General features: G+C 34.8%; 1 protein-coding gene across 4 annotated transcripts in view; it reads right to left on the bottom strand.

Annotated features, from left to right (window-relative positions):
• Positions 1-8,008: 8,008 nt before the first annotated feature.
• LOC106869924 (CTD small phosphatase-like protein 3) overlaps positions 8,009-16,334 on the bottom strand; it is an 81,789-nt gene continuing 73,463 nt past the window's right edge. For all 4 annotated transcript variants that reach the window (XM_089365918.1, XM_089365919.1, XM_089365920.1 and 1 more), the window contains 6 exons: positions 14,929-15,040; positions 13,488-13,574; positions 13,215-13,357; positions 11,002-11,128; positions 9,533-9,628; positions 8,009-8,409 (listed from right to left, as the gene is read on the bottom strand). In XM_089365918.1, the coding sequence (XP_089222044.1) occupies positions 8,347-8,409; positions 9,533-9,628; positions 11,002-11,128; positions 13,215-13,357; positions 13,488-13,574; positions 14,929-15,040 (628 nt within the window). In that variant the 3' untranslated portion in view covers positions 8,009-8,346. The remainder of the gene's footprint in view (positions 8,410-9,532; positions 9,629-11,001; positions 11,129-13,214; positions 13,358-13,487; positions 13,575-14,928; positions 15,041-16,334) is intronic.

Raw genomic sequence — 16,334 nt, 5'->3', positions numbered from 1 at the left:
TCAGTTGATCTGATCAACGGAACAGCCTGCTCGTGAAATTAACGTGCAAGTGGCTGAGCACTCCACAGACACGTGTACCCTTAACGTAATTCTCGGGAATATTCAGCGTGACACAGTGTGACAAGGCTGACCCTTTGAATTACAGGTACAACAGAAACAGGAAGAAAGAGTGAGAGAAAGTTGTGGTGAAAGAGTACAGCAGGGTTCGCCACCATCCCCTGCCGGAGCCTCGTGGAGCTTTAGGTGTTTTCGCTCAATAAACACTCACAACGCCCGGTCTGGGAATCGAAACCGTGATCCTATGACCGCGAGTCCGCTGCCCTAACCACTGGACCATTGCGCCTCCACCATTGTGTAGTAAGTAATGCACTAAAGAAGAAGAATACGTAGAATTGTTTCTCTGTTGTCTTCTCTAGGTCCATGGGAAGATTCGAACTCTTTCAACTTACAAAATGCACCACTGCAACCTAATGAAAAACACGTGTGAACTATGTTGTTCTCGTTGCTCTCAACGATGAACTGTACCTAAAAGGGTTTCTGGTTTTTGCCCTTTTTTTTTTTTTTACCCCCTTTAAATAATATCAACAGAATTATTCACAGCAATTTACAGCAACACTCAAAAAACAGTTTCATGAGAAAGAAACAAAAAGAAAAAAGAAAAAAAATTAAAAAACATAAATAATGTGAAAATGAAAATACAAAAAAAAAGTGACTGAAGCAAAAAGACCAACAAATTTTTTTTATTTAAATCAAAAGAAAAATAAACAAGAAAACGAGACCCTAACCCACCCCCACCTCAGTACCCCTAAGAAAATATTTGGTAAATGTATACTCATTCCCAGCAACTTCCCAAATAAAGATAATGATGAATCTATCACCTGGCAAGGAAGGAGGCTTCAAAAGAGTGATGGGTTCTCTCGTCATCAATGTAACTTTTCACCAAATTTTAATTACATTAAAAAAATTTTTTTATATGTACTCAGGAATAGTGATTGTAATACAAAGAGTACTATTTGTTTGTATGAGTGATAGAGAGAGAGGTAAGGCCAAAAAACAAAATATAGGGTATTAGATACATGTTGACCGACATTCTTAACTAAGGTACAAAAATGTTAACTTAACCCTTTAGTGTTTAAACCGGCTGTATCCGGCCCAAATATTCAACACATTTTATGCTCAAACTGGCCAGAACCAGCCTCTCACACCTACCCTACAATGTCATTCTAAAATTAAGCAATTACATCTTTCCTATCTTGAAGCTACAAAATAATATCAGATAAATTTTTTGAAATGTGAATAAATAAGGATTACTTTTGACAAATTAACCTGAACACTAAAGGGTTAAAGCCAATCCATTCTTTTATCTGATAAACTACTGATACAAGAAAGCAATGCTTAGCAAACCAAATACTTTAATATTGTAGGTAAATAGTACATCACTGGTACTCTTACATAGACAGTGGCATCTTCTAAGTATCTCATATACCACAAGCAATGGTACGGTGCAAGTACTCACACCACTGTAGACCTATTAGAAAAATATCACCTTATAAGAATACAAACACACTAAATGGTATTTTATTTTAAATGAGAAACCCCCCCCCTCACAAAAAAAAAACACAAAGTAGCAAACTCAAAATAAAAACACCTTTACTACAAAAATATTGTGTTACTCTATTAGTATATTACTAGAGTACTTTATTAATGAAGTGAAGATGATATTTAAATGAATTGAGATATACAAAATTTCTTTTTTTTCTTTTTCTTTTCTTTTTTTTTATACATAAACATGATTACTTTAACGATTTTGAAAGGCAGAAAGGCAAAGTTGACCTGATGAGGTTGTGTACTCAGAATGTAAACTGGTATAAATACTGCAAGGTGTTTTATCTAATGCTTTAATAATCTGGCCAATCCACAACCTTAATAATCTTTTAATATAGTGGCACAAGGCCACAAATTTTGGGGAGAAGAATTACACTGTGTAACAAAATTTTTTTTTTAATCTTTTTGTCTTTGGTCAGTAAATGTTATTTCCTATTTGTTTCTATTTAGAAAACAAAGGAAATGACTACTATTCTCTTCAAATTTTGCTTTTATTGACCTGGACTTCAATGTTTTGAAACTGACCTATTTTCCATTACCTTTCAAGCAATCTCAGTGCAGAGTTGCTGAAGCAGAATTTTCTAGAAACTTCTAAAAGTTTTAGGATTTCTAGAAAATTCTGGCAACATAGATGGCAGTATAAATACAAGGCTCGTAAGCTCAACGGTCTAGTTTATTTCTAGCTGTCCAAATGGTAACAAGTGGGCAAAAGTCAAGTTTGAATGAAATATTAGCCATTTTTCATACTTTGTAAGGGTAAGCAAACAGGAAATAACAGTTGCTACCCAAGGACAAAGATCATACTACACAGTGTTGACACTAGTATTGGGCTGGTAATTTGTTTTATTAATCCTGTAAAGATGAAAAGTAGAGTTGACCTTGCTAGGATTTGAACTCAGAACATAAACAACCATAACTAAAATACCACAAGGTATATTTGTTTGATGCTTTAAAAACTTTGCCGATCTGTCACCCACTTTACTTACATAGGCACAAGGCCAGAAATTATCAATCCTAGAATGATGAAAGGTAAAGTTGACTGTGGTGGGATTTTGACTTGGAACATTAATGAAGTAAAATAAATATAACAAGGCATTTTGTCTTACTTGCTAATGAGAACCAATTTGCTACTTTCCATTGTAATAATAATAATAATAATAATAATAATAATAATAATGGGTTCAAACTGTGGTACAAGACCAGCAATTTTGGGGAAGGAGGTAAGTCAATTAGTTCAACCCCAGTATTCAACTGGTACTTACTTTATTGACCTCGAAAGGATGAAAGGCAAAGTTGACTTCGGTAGAATTTAGACATACGAAATGCTTAGTGCCATTTGGCCAGGCATGCTGATGGTTCTGCCAGCTTGCTACCTTATGACTGCAAATATTGGCACAGATTCTGAAGTGGGAATGTAGTCAACAGAAGTGATATCAGTACTTGATAGATATTTTACTATATTGAAAGAAAGAAAAAAAAAGATATATGATGCTTCAGCAAGATCTGGCTTGAGAACATAAACCTGAAATAAGATCTTACAATACTAAAGTTTGCACAACTTGATGACATGCACTCATACTCGTGGTACCCTGGCAGTCATGCAATACATTTGTTTATACATTACAATACAATGCTGCATTTGAGTAATTCAGAAGATCACTGAATTTGAAATTCATAAAACCTAATAAAGAATTTTACTCTAAATTTTTTTTTTTTGTTTTTTTTTTGCTGTGAAAATATGCTTTTAGTTTTCTAAACACTAAGAAGCTCATTTTGCAACCATGTGGTTTTGGGTTAAATCCTCACTGCATGGCACCTTGGGCAAAGGTCTTCTACTATAGTGTTAGGCTGACAAATGTTTTGTCAGTAAATTTGGCAGACAAAAACTGTGTGAAAGCTCATCACACATACATATGTACGCACGTGTGTGTATTTGCATTTGTTCCCACCATTGCTTGACAATCAGTGCTGGTTTGTTTATGACCTTTATAACTTAGCAATTCAGCAAAAGAAACTGACAATAAAATAAGTATTAGACTTAAAGAAAGTACTGGGGTGGATTTATTCAGCTAAATCCTTCAAAGCAATGATGCCCCAGTATGGAGCATTCAGTCCAATGACTGAAACAAGTAAAAAATAACAGATAACCAGTGAATTTTTCCAGTGTGTATAGCCATTCTTAGGAGTATTAATATACAGTAATTCTAGCTTTCCTGTCTGATATTAAAAATTAAAAAAAAAAACCAATTACCAGTTACTTATCCTTCTTGAAAAATGTACTCCTATGGTAAATTCTTAACTGCCTAACTCCAAGAATACTTCATCAAATTTAATGCTTATATTCATTCACATTGTTTGAATTGATCATGCATTATTCTGTAAGCTTTGAGATTTCGATGACATGATTATTTATTTAAAAAATGACATTATAGGGTGGGTGTGAGAGGCCAGATCTGACTGATTTGAAGATAAAACTGATAGAATATTTTGGCTGGATATGGCTGGTTTAAATGCTAAAGGGTTAAGCATATATATCTTCACCTTAATAGTGGAGGCACATGGCTTAGTGGTTACAATGTAGGACTCCTGATTCTAAGATTGTGGTTTCAATTCCTAGACCAGGCAAAGTGTTGTGCTCTTGAGCAGAGCACTTCATTTCATGTTGCTCCAGTTCACACAGCAGGCATAAATGAATACTCTTGTGACAGGAGTCCCATCCATTGGGGATTATATATTTGCCACATGTAAGTAAATGTATAAATACTGTAAATAATTTATACAACAGAATCTCTTATTGTGAATAATTAAAGATAAATTCAATAATGATTTCTAACAGACTTTAAGGAGGAGGTCATATATTATTGACCTCAAAAAAATGAAAGGCAGAGTCAGACCAGGGATGATTTGAACACAATATAAAAGGGATGGAACTACATATGACGAACTGATTCTGCTAACTCACAGCCCTTTGAAAGGGAATGTTATAGGAAATATAATGTAAATTTCCTCTCACACACTGCAGTTTGGGGCCATAAAGGAAACTGCAAATGTCTACGGTATTCCACATCTGACCTATAACTAATGGTACTCTAATATACCCAGCTCACACTAATGGAACACATGCAAAATGATTAAAATAATAATTTAAATTCTTAATTTTTCTTATATTCTTTTACTCTCCTTTTGGTTTTCAATCATTGCACTGTGGCCATGCTAGGGCAATGCATCAACTCCAAGTATATAAACAATTGTATCAACCCCAGTTCTTGAAGACTGCTGTTATTTTTTTTTTTAACAGTTTAGTCAGTAGAAATCCCTTTTCAGGGATTTCATTGTTGTTGGGAGGAAGATATCCTAAGTTCAAAGACATGGTCTGAATGCAACAGAGTGATTGTTAATAAGGGTACTCAGGGACCAAGTGGTGGCATTATGCTGGACAACAGACTATCAACCTCAGATGGATGAGAGGAAAAAATCAACCTGAATGAAATAGGAAGAAACCAAATAAAACAAGGTTTTTTTTTTTTAATCTGAATTTCTGAGATTAAGTTATCATTAATCTGCACTAATAAAAAGAGGTGGATAAGCAGAATTATTAACCCTTTTGAAACCATATTTCCATTGAAATGAAAATATGAAAAGTTTCGTAAAATAATTTTGTCATTCTTAGCTGTTGCTTGAGACATAAATGAATTAGAAATTTTGATGGCAAGTTTTATTTTATATCACTTTAATAGTGGAAGTTTATATCAAAGAATCAGGAGTGACCTCAGGTGGGTTGGTATCAAAAGGGTCAAAATGCTTTGTAGTTCTTGCTCTTGCTCTTCACATTCTGAGTTCAACTTCTCCTTTTGTCCTTCCGTGGTCAGCCACAATTTCTAGTCTTGTACCTATACTCTTGTACTTGTTTCAGTCATTTGACTGCGGCCATGCTGGAGCACTGCCTTTAGTCGAGCAAATCGACCCCAGGACTTATTCTTTGTAAGCCTAGTACTTATTCTATCGGTCTCTTTTGCCGAACTGCTAGGTTACAGGGATGTAAACACACCAGCATCGGTTGTCAAGCGATGTTGGGGGACAAACATATACACACACATACATACATATATATATATACATATATATACGACGGGCTTCTTTCAGTTTCCGTCTACCAAATCCACTCACAAGGCTTTGGTCGGCCTGAGGCTATAGTAGAAGACGCTTGCCCAAGGTGCCATGCAGTGAGAATGAACCCGGGACCATGTAGTTGGTAAGCAAGCTACTTACCACACAGCCACTCCTGCGCCTTGTTGAGGAATTATTATTATACACTGGTATATTTGGACTGGTGTCCTTATTTTGGTTGTAAGTTAATTAAATCAAATCCAGTACTTTATTTTATTAACCCTGACTTTTGGCATGATTTGAGCTCAGAACATAAGTACTATAATTAATAATTGTAAAATGCACTTGTTTATAATGCTAGCAATATAAACAAGACTGCATTTTGCACCAAAAGCCAATATGAGAGTGTCTTTCATTGTATCAATCACAGTATAGTTTGCTCTAATAAAACACCCATGATTAAGTGAGCATATATATTACCTCTCAGTATTAATTCTGCCTGTCACTAATATATATATATTTTTTAGGAAAGCATTTTGTCAAATGCTGTAACTATTCTAATCAGTAGTAGTATGTTTTAACTAAGTATAAAGTTAACTTACACAATGCAGTGGGCAGGAAGTATATAGTTGAAATTAATACTATTTTAAACCACGGACAGACGGAATAAAATTAATAGTGATATTAATAGCAACAACTACCACCACCACCACAACAACAACAATGGTGATAACATGATAACAACAAGAACAATAATACTAATAAACAGGTATTGATGCAAGTAGCATAGTTGAAAGGGCAAAAAAAAAAACAAAAAACAAATGCAAAAATATAATAATAACCCTTTCTACTAAAGGCACAAGGCCTGAAATTTAGGGGAAGGGGACTAGTTGATTACATTCAACCCCAGGGTTTCACTGGTACTTAATTTATCGATCTTGAAAGGCTGAAAGATAAAGTCAACCTCAGTGGAATTTGAACTCAGAACGTGAAGATGGATGAAATACTGCTAAGCATTTTGCCTGGTATGCTAACGATTCTGCCCGCTTGCCTCCTTAAGAATGATTGAAGATAATAAACATGGTAAAAATGGAAAGTCTTTAAAGATAAAGACTAAAACTAAGAAAATTATAATTTCTTTTGTTTTATAATGAAAAAAAGATAGCTTTTAACAAAGTCAAATATATGTTTAAAGGAAAAAATCTTGAAAACATTAACAGTATTGAAAGGGTTGTTTGTAGGTAGAGAAAATCATAAAAAACAATAGATTGTGTGAGTGTGTTGTACTGGGTGTTGTTTTATGTCTCTTCTTGTTGGTGTTTTCAGATCCCATCAGAGTCAACTTACCATTTTTATTCCTTATATATATATAATGATAATAAAAAAAGATACTGGCGTTACAAGAAAAAAAAAAGAAAAGAAAAAGAAGAAGAGGGATAAGTTGTCTTGCGTAAAATTAAAAGAAATTAATAACATCAATGATTTTGGCAAGGAAATGTGAATTTACACAAACTGCTATCTCCTCCTCCTGCTAATTCTCAGGATTCAGCCTGAGAATCAGGGACAAGAAATAAAAATATATAATAATAATAATAATAATAATAATCCTTCTCATCAGCAATTGTAAGGTCTGAATTCTTTTTAATTAATTATACGATGATCGTTATCTTGTAAAGTCTTGAGGTTTTGTAATTATTTTTTTTTTTAAACTTAATTACTTTGGCCCTATTCAGAGGACATTTTGTGAAGTGAAAATTTCTTTCTTCTTCTTCTCTCATCAAATCAACCCTCACCCCAACCCAATTTCCCATGATGTTTTATATATATATATTATATATATACATACATACATATAGATACGCATATACACACACGTGTGTGTATATATATATATACATACACACACACACACACAAATATATACACACACACATATATATATACATACATGCATATATTAATATATATATATATATATATATATATACACATGTATAAATATATATATATATATATACACATTTATACACACACACCCACACACACACATATATATATATATATATATACATATTTATATACATATACATATATATACACATATTTATATATACATACATATATAAATATATACATACATACATTACATATATAAATATATATATATATATATATATGTATATATATATATATATATATATAAAACATTGTTAAAATGTAATTAAAGGGTTTTCTGATGTTAAAATTAATTTTCTTTTATCCATTATTATTTTTTGTTTTTGTTGTTTTTTTTAAAATTTAGAGTGATGGAGAGGGATCCTAAGGATAATAACAAAACAAAACAAAAAAAAAAAAAAAACAAAGTTGCTCCAGTGGACGTTTAGTTCTCCTTTTGTGTCCTCTCTGCTATGATGGTAATGTGGTGGTGGGTGGTGGTGGTGGTGGTGGTAGTGGTGGTAGTCGTGGAGGTGGTGGTGGTAGTAGTAACAGTAGTATTATAGAAGTAATAGATGTGTTGGAGGAGGTGTGAGTTTGTTTATACAATAGTCTGCTCAGCTCAGGACACAAGAAGATTTAGTTCCCCCGGATAAAAAAAAAAAATAAAAATAAAAATAAAAACGATGGTAACGTCGATTATGGTGGTAACATCTGAAAGAGCCGGTAGCGCTGTCGGATATGAGGTCGTACGTCTTCATTCTGAAATTTAAAAAAATAAATAAAAAATTTTAAAAAACAGAAAGAATGAAATATAAAAAAATTTTAAGCAAGAGAAGGAAAAAAAACATTATTACACACATAAATATGTTTGTGTATACATTTGTGTTCACAAAGCAAATTTAAGTGATTAATACTTGTGTTAATTAAAGTTCAGTAAGTACAAATGTATAGGTGCAGGGATGGCTGTGTAGTAAGAAGCTTTCTTCAGAACCATATGGTTCCAGGTTCAGTTCCACTGCATGGCACCTTAAGTAACTGTCTTCTACTAGAACCTCAGGCCAACCAAAGCCTTGCCAGTGAATTTGGTAGATGGAAACTGAAAGAAGCCCATTATGTGTGTGTGTGTGTGTATATACCATAAATCCTCGAGTATAGTCCACCCTTGAGTATAATATGCAGTGGATTTTTAGGGGGCTGTACCTCTGAAAAACCTAAACCTTGTGTATAATACGCACCCCTTCACTAACTTGAGTCAAGGAGGTCTATATAATGTCCTTGGTTTGTAAACATATATATGGTAACGTTCTTTATTATTATTCTATATATGACATAATGCAAACATGTAGCTTTTTTGTGCACTTTGTTTGCAGAAAATAAGGACGTTATATAGACCTTGACTCAAGTTAGAGAAGGGGTGCATATTATAGGCTTTTTAGAGGTACAACCCCCTAAAAATCCCCTGCATATTATACTCGAGGATTTACGGTATATACACACACACACACACACACACACACATAATGGGCTTTTTTCAGTTTCCATCTACCAAAAAATACTAATAAACACAGGTGTAAACATAAACAAACAAACATTATCATCATCATCATTTAACGCCCTCTTTCCATGCTGGCATGGGTGGGATGGTTTGACAGGAGCTGGCCAGACAGAAGACTGCACCAGACTTCTGTGTCTGTTTTGGCATGGTTTTTACAACTGAATGCCCTTCCTAACACCAACCACCTACACACTCATATACTATGTCACAAACAGAAACTACATCAAGAAAGTCAAGCTATGTAATCTGCTTCTAGGTTGTTGAGCAAGACACTTAACTCAACTTGTATAATAAATGCATAATAGCATAATAGTGATGACTACTTACCATGGCAACAAGACTCTCCAGAAACGGCAGCAGTTTCAATAGTTCCTGGTCAGTACGCTCCATAAACCAACTTTCAATTGGGATGCCATTATCAAGCTGAAAACAATGGAAAGAGAATGGGAAACTTATTAGAAATTTCTCTTTTACCATACACTCACACACACACACATTTTTTTTTACTGGTTCTTCAATCTTTGAGTTATGGCTCTGCTGGTGTTACTGCCCTGATATTACATATGCATGCACACAAACATATCTACATATCTGACATATATCCGCTGCCCGTACCAAAGATAAATATTTCAATTGTTCATTGAATGGAATTACTACTCAATGAATTAGTTTAAGTGGCTAAGTATTCCAAAAAACATTACTTAATTAAGTTCTTTGCTCTCAATGGTGCATAGATTATCAATAACTTTTTCCATATTTCTTGACTCTGGGCTGTCTTTCCCAGGCAAAATGTCTTTCTCTCTCAGGTCTTGTTGTTTCTGAATTGTCATCAGTGATTCTGTAACTTTGCATTTTTCTATGTAGGGAGTGTTGGCCCTATGCAAACCCACTTTTATCTCTCGGAAGAAGTAGTCCATTTTAGTCTGGTCTCTATCCTTTGACCAGTCCAGCATGAGAGACCCTACCAGGTACTTATGCTTCACTGGCAAACTTCTCAGGGTCATTGAAGCACAACCATAACAAGAACTAGACCTTGTAGTGGTCACATACACTTATGCCCTTAACATAACCTGTATGATATACATAACAAGGCTGGTCTTTTGAGTTACAAACACAGTTCACTTAACAGGCTTCCACACAATTTCTATCTATCCAATTCTACTGACAAGGCTTGTTTCGTTTTTTTTAAGGCTATGGTAGAAGACAACTGCCCTGTTCCAGAGCTGTTGGCAGTGTGCATCAAGGAAGAACACTGATCAGTGGTCCAATTTATCCAGTCTGAAGGTGTGTCAGGGGCAGAAATTCATCACATGTTTTCAATATGATACGGGAACGGCACTCTGCAGCATAATGTATGAGTGAATTGAGCAAGAATTTGAAATGCAAAGTATGGAGTGGAAACACTTTGAATTGCCTGTGAAAAAGAAATTCAAGAATGAACCTGTAACCTCATGATTTGAAACCAAACTTATGAACTATTTGGCCAACACACACACATACATATATACTTATATACCTACACACATACATATATATAATATGGCTGAGTGGTTAAGAAGCTTGCTTTGTAACAATGTGGTTCTGGGTTCAGTTCCATGGTAGCACCTTGGGCATGTGTCCTCTACTAGAGTCCCAGACTGACCAATGCCTTGTGAGTGAATTTGGTAGATGGAAACTACATAAAAGCCTCTGTGTGAGTGTAGTCATTTGAAACATTTAGTTAATAGGAGAGAGAGAAAGTACTGGAAAACAAGCACTGGTGCAACACGTAGAAAATAACACATTTTATAGCTTACCTGATAGCCAAACGCCTGCGGTGAATTATCCACAATGATGGTTTTTGACAAATCACGGCCAAGTATAGTAAGGTCTTTAATATAGTTGCCATTAACGCACACGCAGTGTTCTCGGAACAATCTATGCCTTGTAGTGAGAAGAAAAGAAAAAACAGAAATGAATAGATATAAATCTGGTTACAGGTTGCACGAAAGCAATTTTTTTTCTTTTTAACCCAAGAATGTATGATGTTATTGGTTCACCTGGCTATATCCAGCCAAAATATTCTATTTGTTTTATGTTCAGACCAGCCAGATCTGGCCTCTCACACCTATCCTACAATGTCATTCTAAAAATGTACAATTACATCACTGAAATCTTGAAGCTAGAAGATAATGCACGGTTAACCCATTACCTCCCATAATTCTATTAACTGGAATTTTTTTTATGAAACTTTGATTTCAAGCATAAAACAGCCTTAGAAACACGCTGGAATGATCAAAATAACATTTTAAATAGAAATAAGCGAGATATTGGGTGAAAAATTAGCAAACCTCATTTGAATATCAGAGAAATATACCTAGTAGATATAGCAAAAAGGCTAGATATGTGTAAATATTGACAGAAAATTACGAAATTTGTAAGTTTTAAGTGATCTCATATGAGATCACTGGTAGGTAATGGGTTAAATCAAAATAATGTGAACAAATAAGCATTACATTTGACAGAGTAATCATCATCATCATTTAACATATACTTTCCATGCTGGCATGAGTTGAACAGTTTGATATGGAGCTGGCTAGCAAAGCTGTCCAGACTCCAACTGTCTGTTGTGGCATGGTTTCTACAACTGGATGCCCTTTCTAATATCAACCAATTAAAAGAGTGTACTGGGTGCTTCTCATATGCCACTGGCACGGGTGCATTAATGCAGCGCTGGCACAAATGCTTTTTAAGTAGCACTGATACCTGAAAGGACACCCCTGTATGTGTTGAAGACAACGATTTTACTTAGCTTGACACATCTTATCAAGTACACATCTCTCAGTCCCTTATCATTTCCTCAGTGAGACCCAGCACCCGGAGATCCTTTCTCACCACTTCTTCCTGGATCTACCCCTTCCACAGGTACCCTTCACAATTAAAACTCGGTACTTTCTTTACACAACCATCCTCATCCATATGCATCACATGACCAAACCAGCACAGTCTTCTCTCTTGCACACAACATCTGATGCATCTTATACTCTGTTTTCCTTTTAAATCGTTTACACTCTGTCCTATATGCACACTGACATTACCCATCCAGTGGAGCATGCTGGCTTCATTTTTTCAAGCCTTCGCAAGTCCTCTGTAGTCAAAGCCCATGTTTCACTGCCATGTAACATAGTTGTACATAAACAGGCATCATGCAATCTGCTTTTCACTCTTGAAAAGGTTCAACACAAAAATTGGCAAATTCTTCAAGATATTAGGTGCTTTTTACATAGCACCAGTACTGGTGCAGTCACCAAATAACATGCAACTCAAGAACTCTCAGTGGTGAGAACAGTGAGTCCAGATGGCTCAGCTGCAAGACTGCACCAACACTACCAAATACACATAATCAACAAGAAATTGGGGGGAAAATTTATAACAATTCAAAACCCAATTAAATCCCGAGTGAAGTAGCATCACATAAATCCTACAAATCACAAAATGTAAATAGATAAGTTTAACTCGTTAGCATTTAAAGCAGCCATATCCGGCCAAAATATTCTACTTGTTTTATGTTCAAATTGGCCAGATCCAACCTCTCATACCTACCCTACAATGTTATTCTTAAAAATAAACAATCACATCATCGAAATCTTAACGCTATGAAATAATGTATGATTAATCCAAAATAATGTGAATATATAAGCATTACATTTGATTTAGTAATCTGAAAGATTAAAGGGTTAGAGCTGAGTTGGTTTCATGCCCAAAGCTGTCGTATTTAATAGATATAAATATACAATTATTCCAAAATCTGAAACCTAATAAACACTTTCCATCCCAAGCATCTTACACGAGGGATTATCAAATGTACTTATTCAGAACTAGATGAAATGCTCATGTTGTGAGTTATGTACAATGATGACAAACATGATAATATTCTCTTGGTTTGGTATTTAGTGCTCTATCAGTGGGGGGGGGGGGCACACAAAACAAACACTAATAGAACTACAGTCTCCACTGAACATGAACTTACTTGATTAACTTTTTATGAGGGTCCAATAGATTCATCAGTTTATCAGCATACACCTTCTTTGAAGCAGTAAACAGTATTACTTCAAACACTTGTGATACTCTTTCTAAAAACTCCCGAAAGAATGGTCTTGTACGAACAAAAACCTGAAATAACCATAGAAATGAAAGGTTAGATAAATACAAAATATCTTTTTTTAAAAATCAATTTAGAAAATAATTATGATTATGAGGAGGATTGGGGCTAAAAAAAAAAACAACAACAGCCCAAATATACCTGGTAGGTGATGTCTTGAAATAAAACAGGAAAAGTGAATGCGGCATCATCCAACTCAGTTAGGCTGCAGTGAACCAGAGTTTCATCCTGCAACAGAATAAAACAAATACAGAATTTTGGTGCTATGAGCAGAAAAATGAGACAGAGAGAAAGGGAGAAACATTAAAGGACCCCCTTTAGTCATGAATGACCATGAGACTGCACCTGGACAGTTACCCTCTGAGGTACAAGTCCAGAGAAGGTTCTTTATGGAAGACCAGCAGTTGCCCATACATACCAGTAATGTTCATCATCATCATTTAACGTCCGCTTTCCATGCTACCATGGGTTGGACGATTTGACTGAGGACTGGTGAAACCAGATGGCTACACCAGACTCCAATCTGATCTGGCAGAGTTTCTACAGCCGGATGTCATTCCTAACGCTAACCACTCCAAGAGTGTAGTGGGTGCTTTTTACATGCCACTGGCATGAGGGCCAGTCCGGCGGTACTGGCAACATACCAGTAATGTTATCTGAGGGAAAAGCAAAGGCCGATACAGCTTGGCACCAGTGACGTTGCAACTCATTTCTACAACTGAGTGAACTGGAGCAACGTGAAATAAAGTGTCTTGCTCAAGAACACAACACACAGCCTGGTCTGGGAATCAAATTCACAACCTTATGACTGTGAGCCCAATGCTCAAACCACTGGGCCATGTGCCTTCATGGGAGAAACACTAAGATATATTAAATGACTCTGATTGCTACAGACATCTCTTTCTTTCTCTTTCTCTCTCTCATTCACTATATGTCTATCTGTATATACAAATTTCTGCATGTATGTGCATGTTTGCCTAAAAAAAAAAAACAATGCCAAATACAGGTTCAATATCATGTTAGCTGTGCCAAATCACCAGCATCCAAATGGTAATACCCAACTATGTCATTCTAATTGACCTGGGTATACTGAGGCCACTCAGTATACAACATTAGATAGTACTGTTTTAGGATAATGAATCTTCTCCATCTTTTAGTAATTACATTTTTCTTAAAATATGTAAAACAATACATTTGTTAAAGGAGATATTCTGAACAAGACAATATTAAAAATATGAAAACAAAATTGTAACAGAATAAAAATAAAAAACTTTATATATAATTTAAATAATACAAATCAGTTGAACAGAAAAATTAAGAATTCTTTCATAAATTAAAAATTTTTTTAAATCTTGAAAAATATTATAACATTTAGATTTATCTAACTTATATTTTATTAGAAAAAACATATACATTAGGAAAAAATATGGATAAAAGAGATAGAAAAACATGAAGAGAGGGAGGGGAGGGGAGGAAGAAGGAGCTAGGGAAAAAATTAGAATAGAAAAAAAAAGAAAGTGAATGAGAACATGAAAGAAACAGAGGAGGTGAATGAGAGAAAGAATAAAGAAGATGCACTTACCAAGTCGAGAACAAGAGAGAACTCTGGCGAACTGCGGGTCTTGAGTGGCAGTGCTGGTGCACGTGCTCGCAGTTCATCTGTGAGAGGCGGAAGTGAACGGATGAAATGATATCTGAAAATAACAATATTAATTATACAAGTGACCACTGATGACAGCGATTGAAAATATAGTAGCTTTTACACACACTTATGTGTAAGCATGTGTGCACAAATCTCCACACACACATACATATCTATATATATACATATATATATATATATACATACATTCAAGTTTGAAATACAAACAGCATTAGTGTAATAAACATTATCGACCACATATACTCAGCGTATATACTCAAGGTGTTCTAACACCTGGTGCTTTGAGTGAGTAATGTCCATCATGTCAAATCATAGCCTACCAGCAAATACATTCAGTATATGTGGTTGATAGTGTTCATTTATATATATATATATATATATATATATATATATATATATATATATATATATATTAAATATATACTTTTATAAAACAAAATTTTACAAAATATATAGTATCTGTTAACAGTCTTAGCAAAAAGCTCACAGGTGGGTTTTTGTATATATATATATATATATATATATATATATATATATATATATACATACATACAGACACACACACAAGGGTAAGTCAAAAATCATATCCATTCTTGTTTCTGTGACTTATAAAAACAAGAGCAGGTTGAACAATTACATTATGTTTTGATATAGTCTCCTTGCTTTTACCAGCATTCCACAAGCTTGCTTATTCCAATGGAGAAGGTCCTTTGGCTGGTTGCACAGCCATTTATGCATCACTTTCTACACTTCTTCCTCAATAGCAAATAGACAACCTTGTAAAGCATGTCTGAGCAGTCCAACGAAGAGATAGTCAAGAAGGGGCAAGATCAGGGTGTTCCAGCAAATCAAAACCCAATTTGTCAATAGTTTCAAGTGTGGGTGTGCATTGCCATGCAAACCACTATCACTTGCTTTGACAATAGACTGCAGTGTTTGTTGCAAATTACTGATTTCAGTTTGTTGGCCAACATTGTACTGTAGCCTACTCTGGTAACTATAGCGCCCCTTTTCAGGTAATGTTCCAGTATAGGACCTTCTGAGTCCCCCCAAAAATGGTTAACATCACTTTTTTTGCAGAAGGTGAATCTTGAATTTTTTTTTTCACTCCATACTCTGTCTTTTCGATTTGAGCTTGATCCACTCATACACACTCATACACAGTAGAGCCCTGTCTCCATACTGTACTGAAAGCCTGTGATGAATTTTAGCCCCTGACATATTTTTAGACCAGATAAATCTGATCACTGATCTCTATTCTTACTTTGTGCACACTGCCAGCAAAGTGGCCATGTTTATTCTGTAACACAAGAAATAAAACCAGA

This window comes from Octopus bimaculoides, chromosome 18, assembly GCF_046866305.1.
Source record: "Octopus bimaculoides isolate indiv1 chromosome 18, ASM4686630v1, whole genome shotgun sequence".
NCBI classification, from domain to species: Eukaryota; Metazoa; Mollusca; class Cephalopoda; order Octopoda; family Octopodidae; genus Octopus; species Octopus bimaculoides.
Note: the sequence above shows the minus strand (reverse complement) of the source record. Positions and strands in the feature narration are given on the sequence as shown.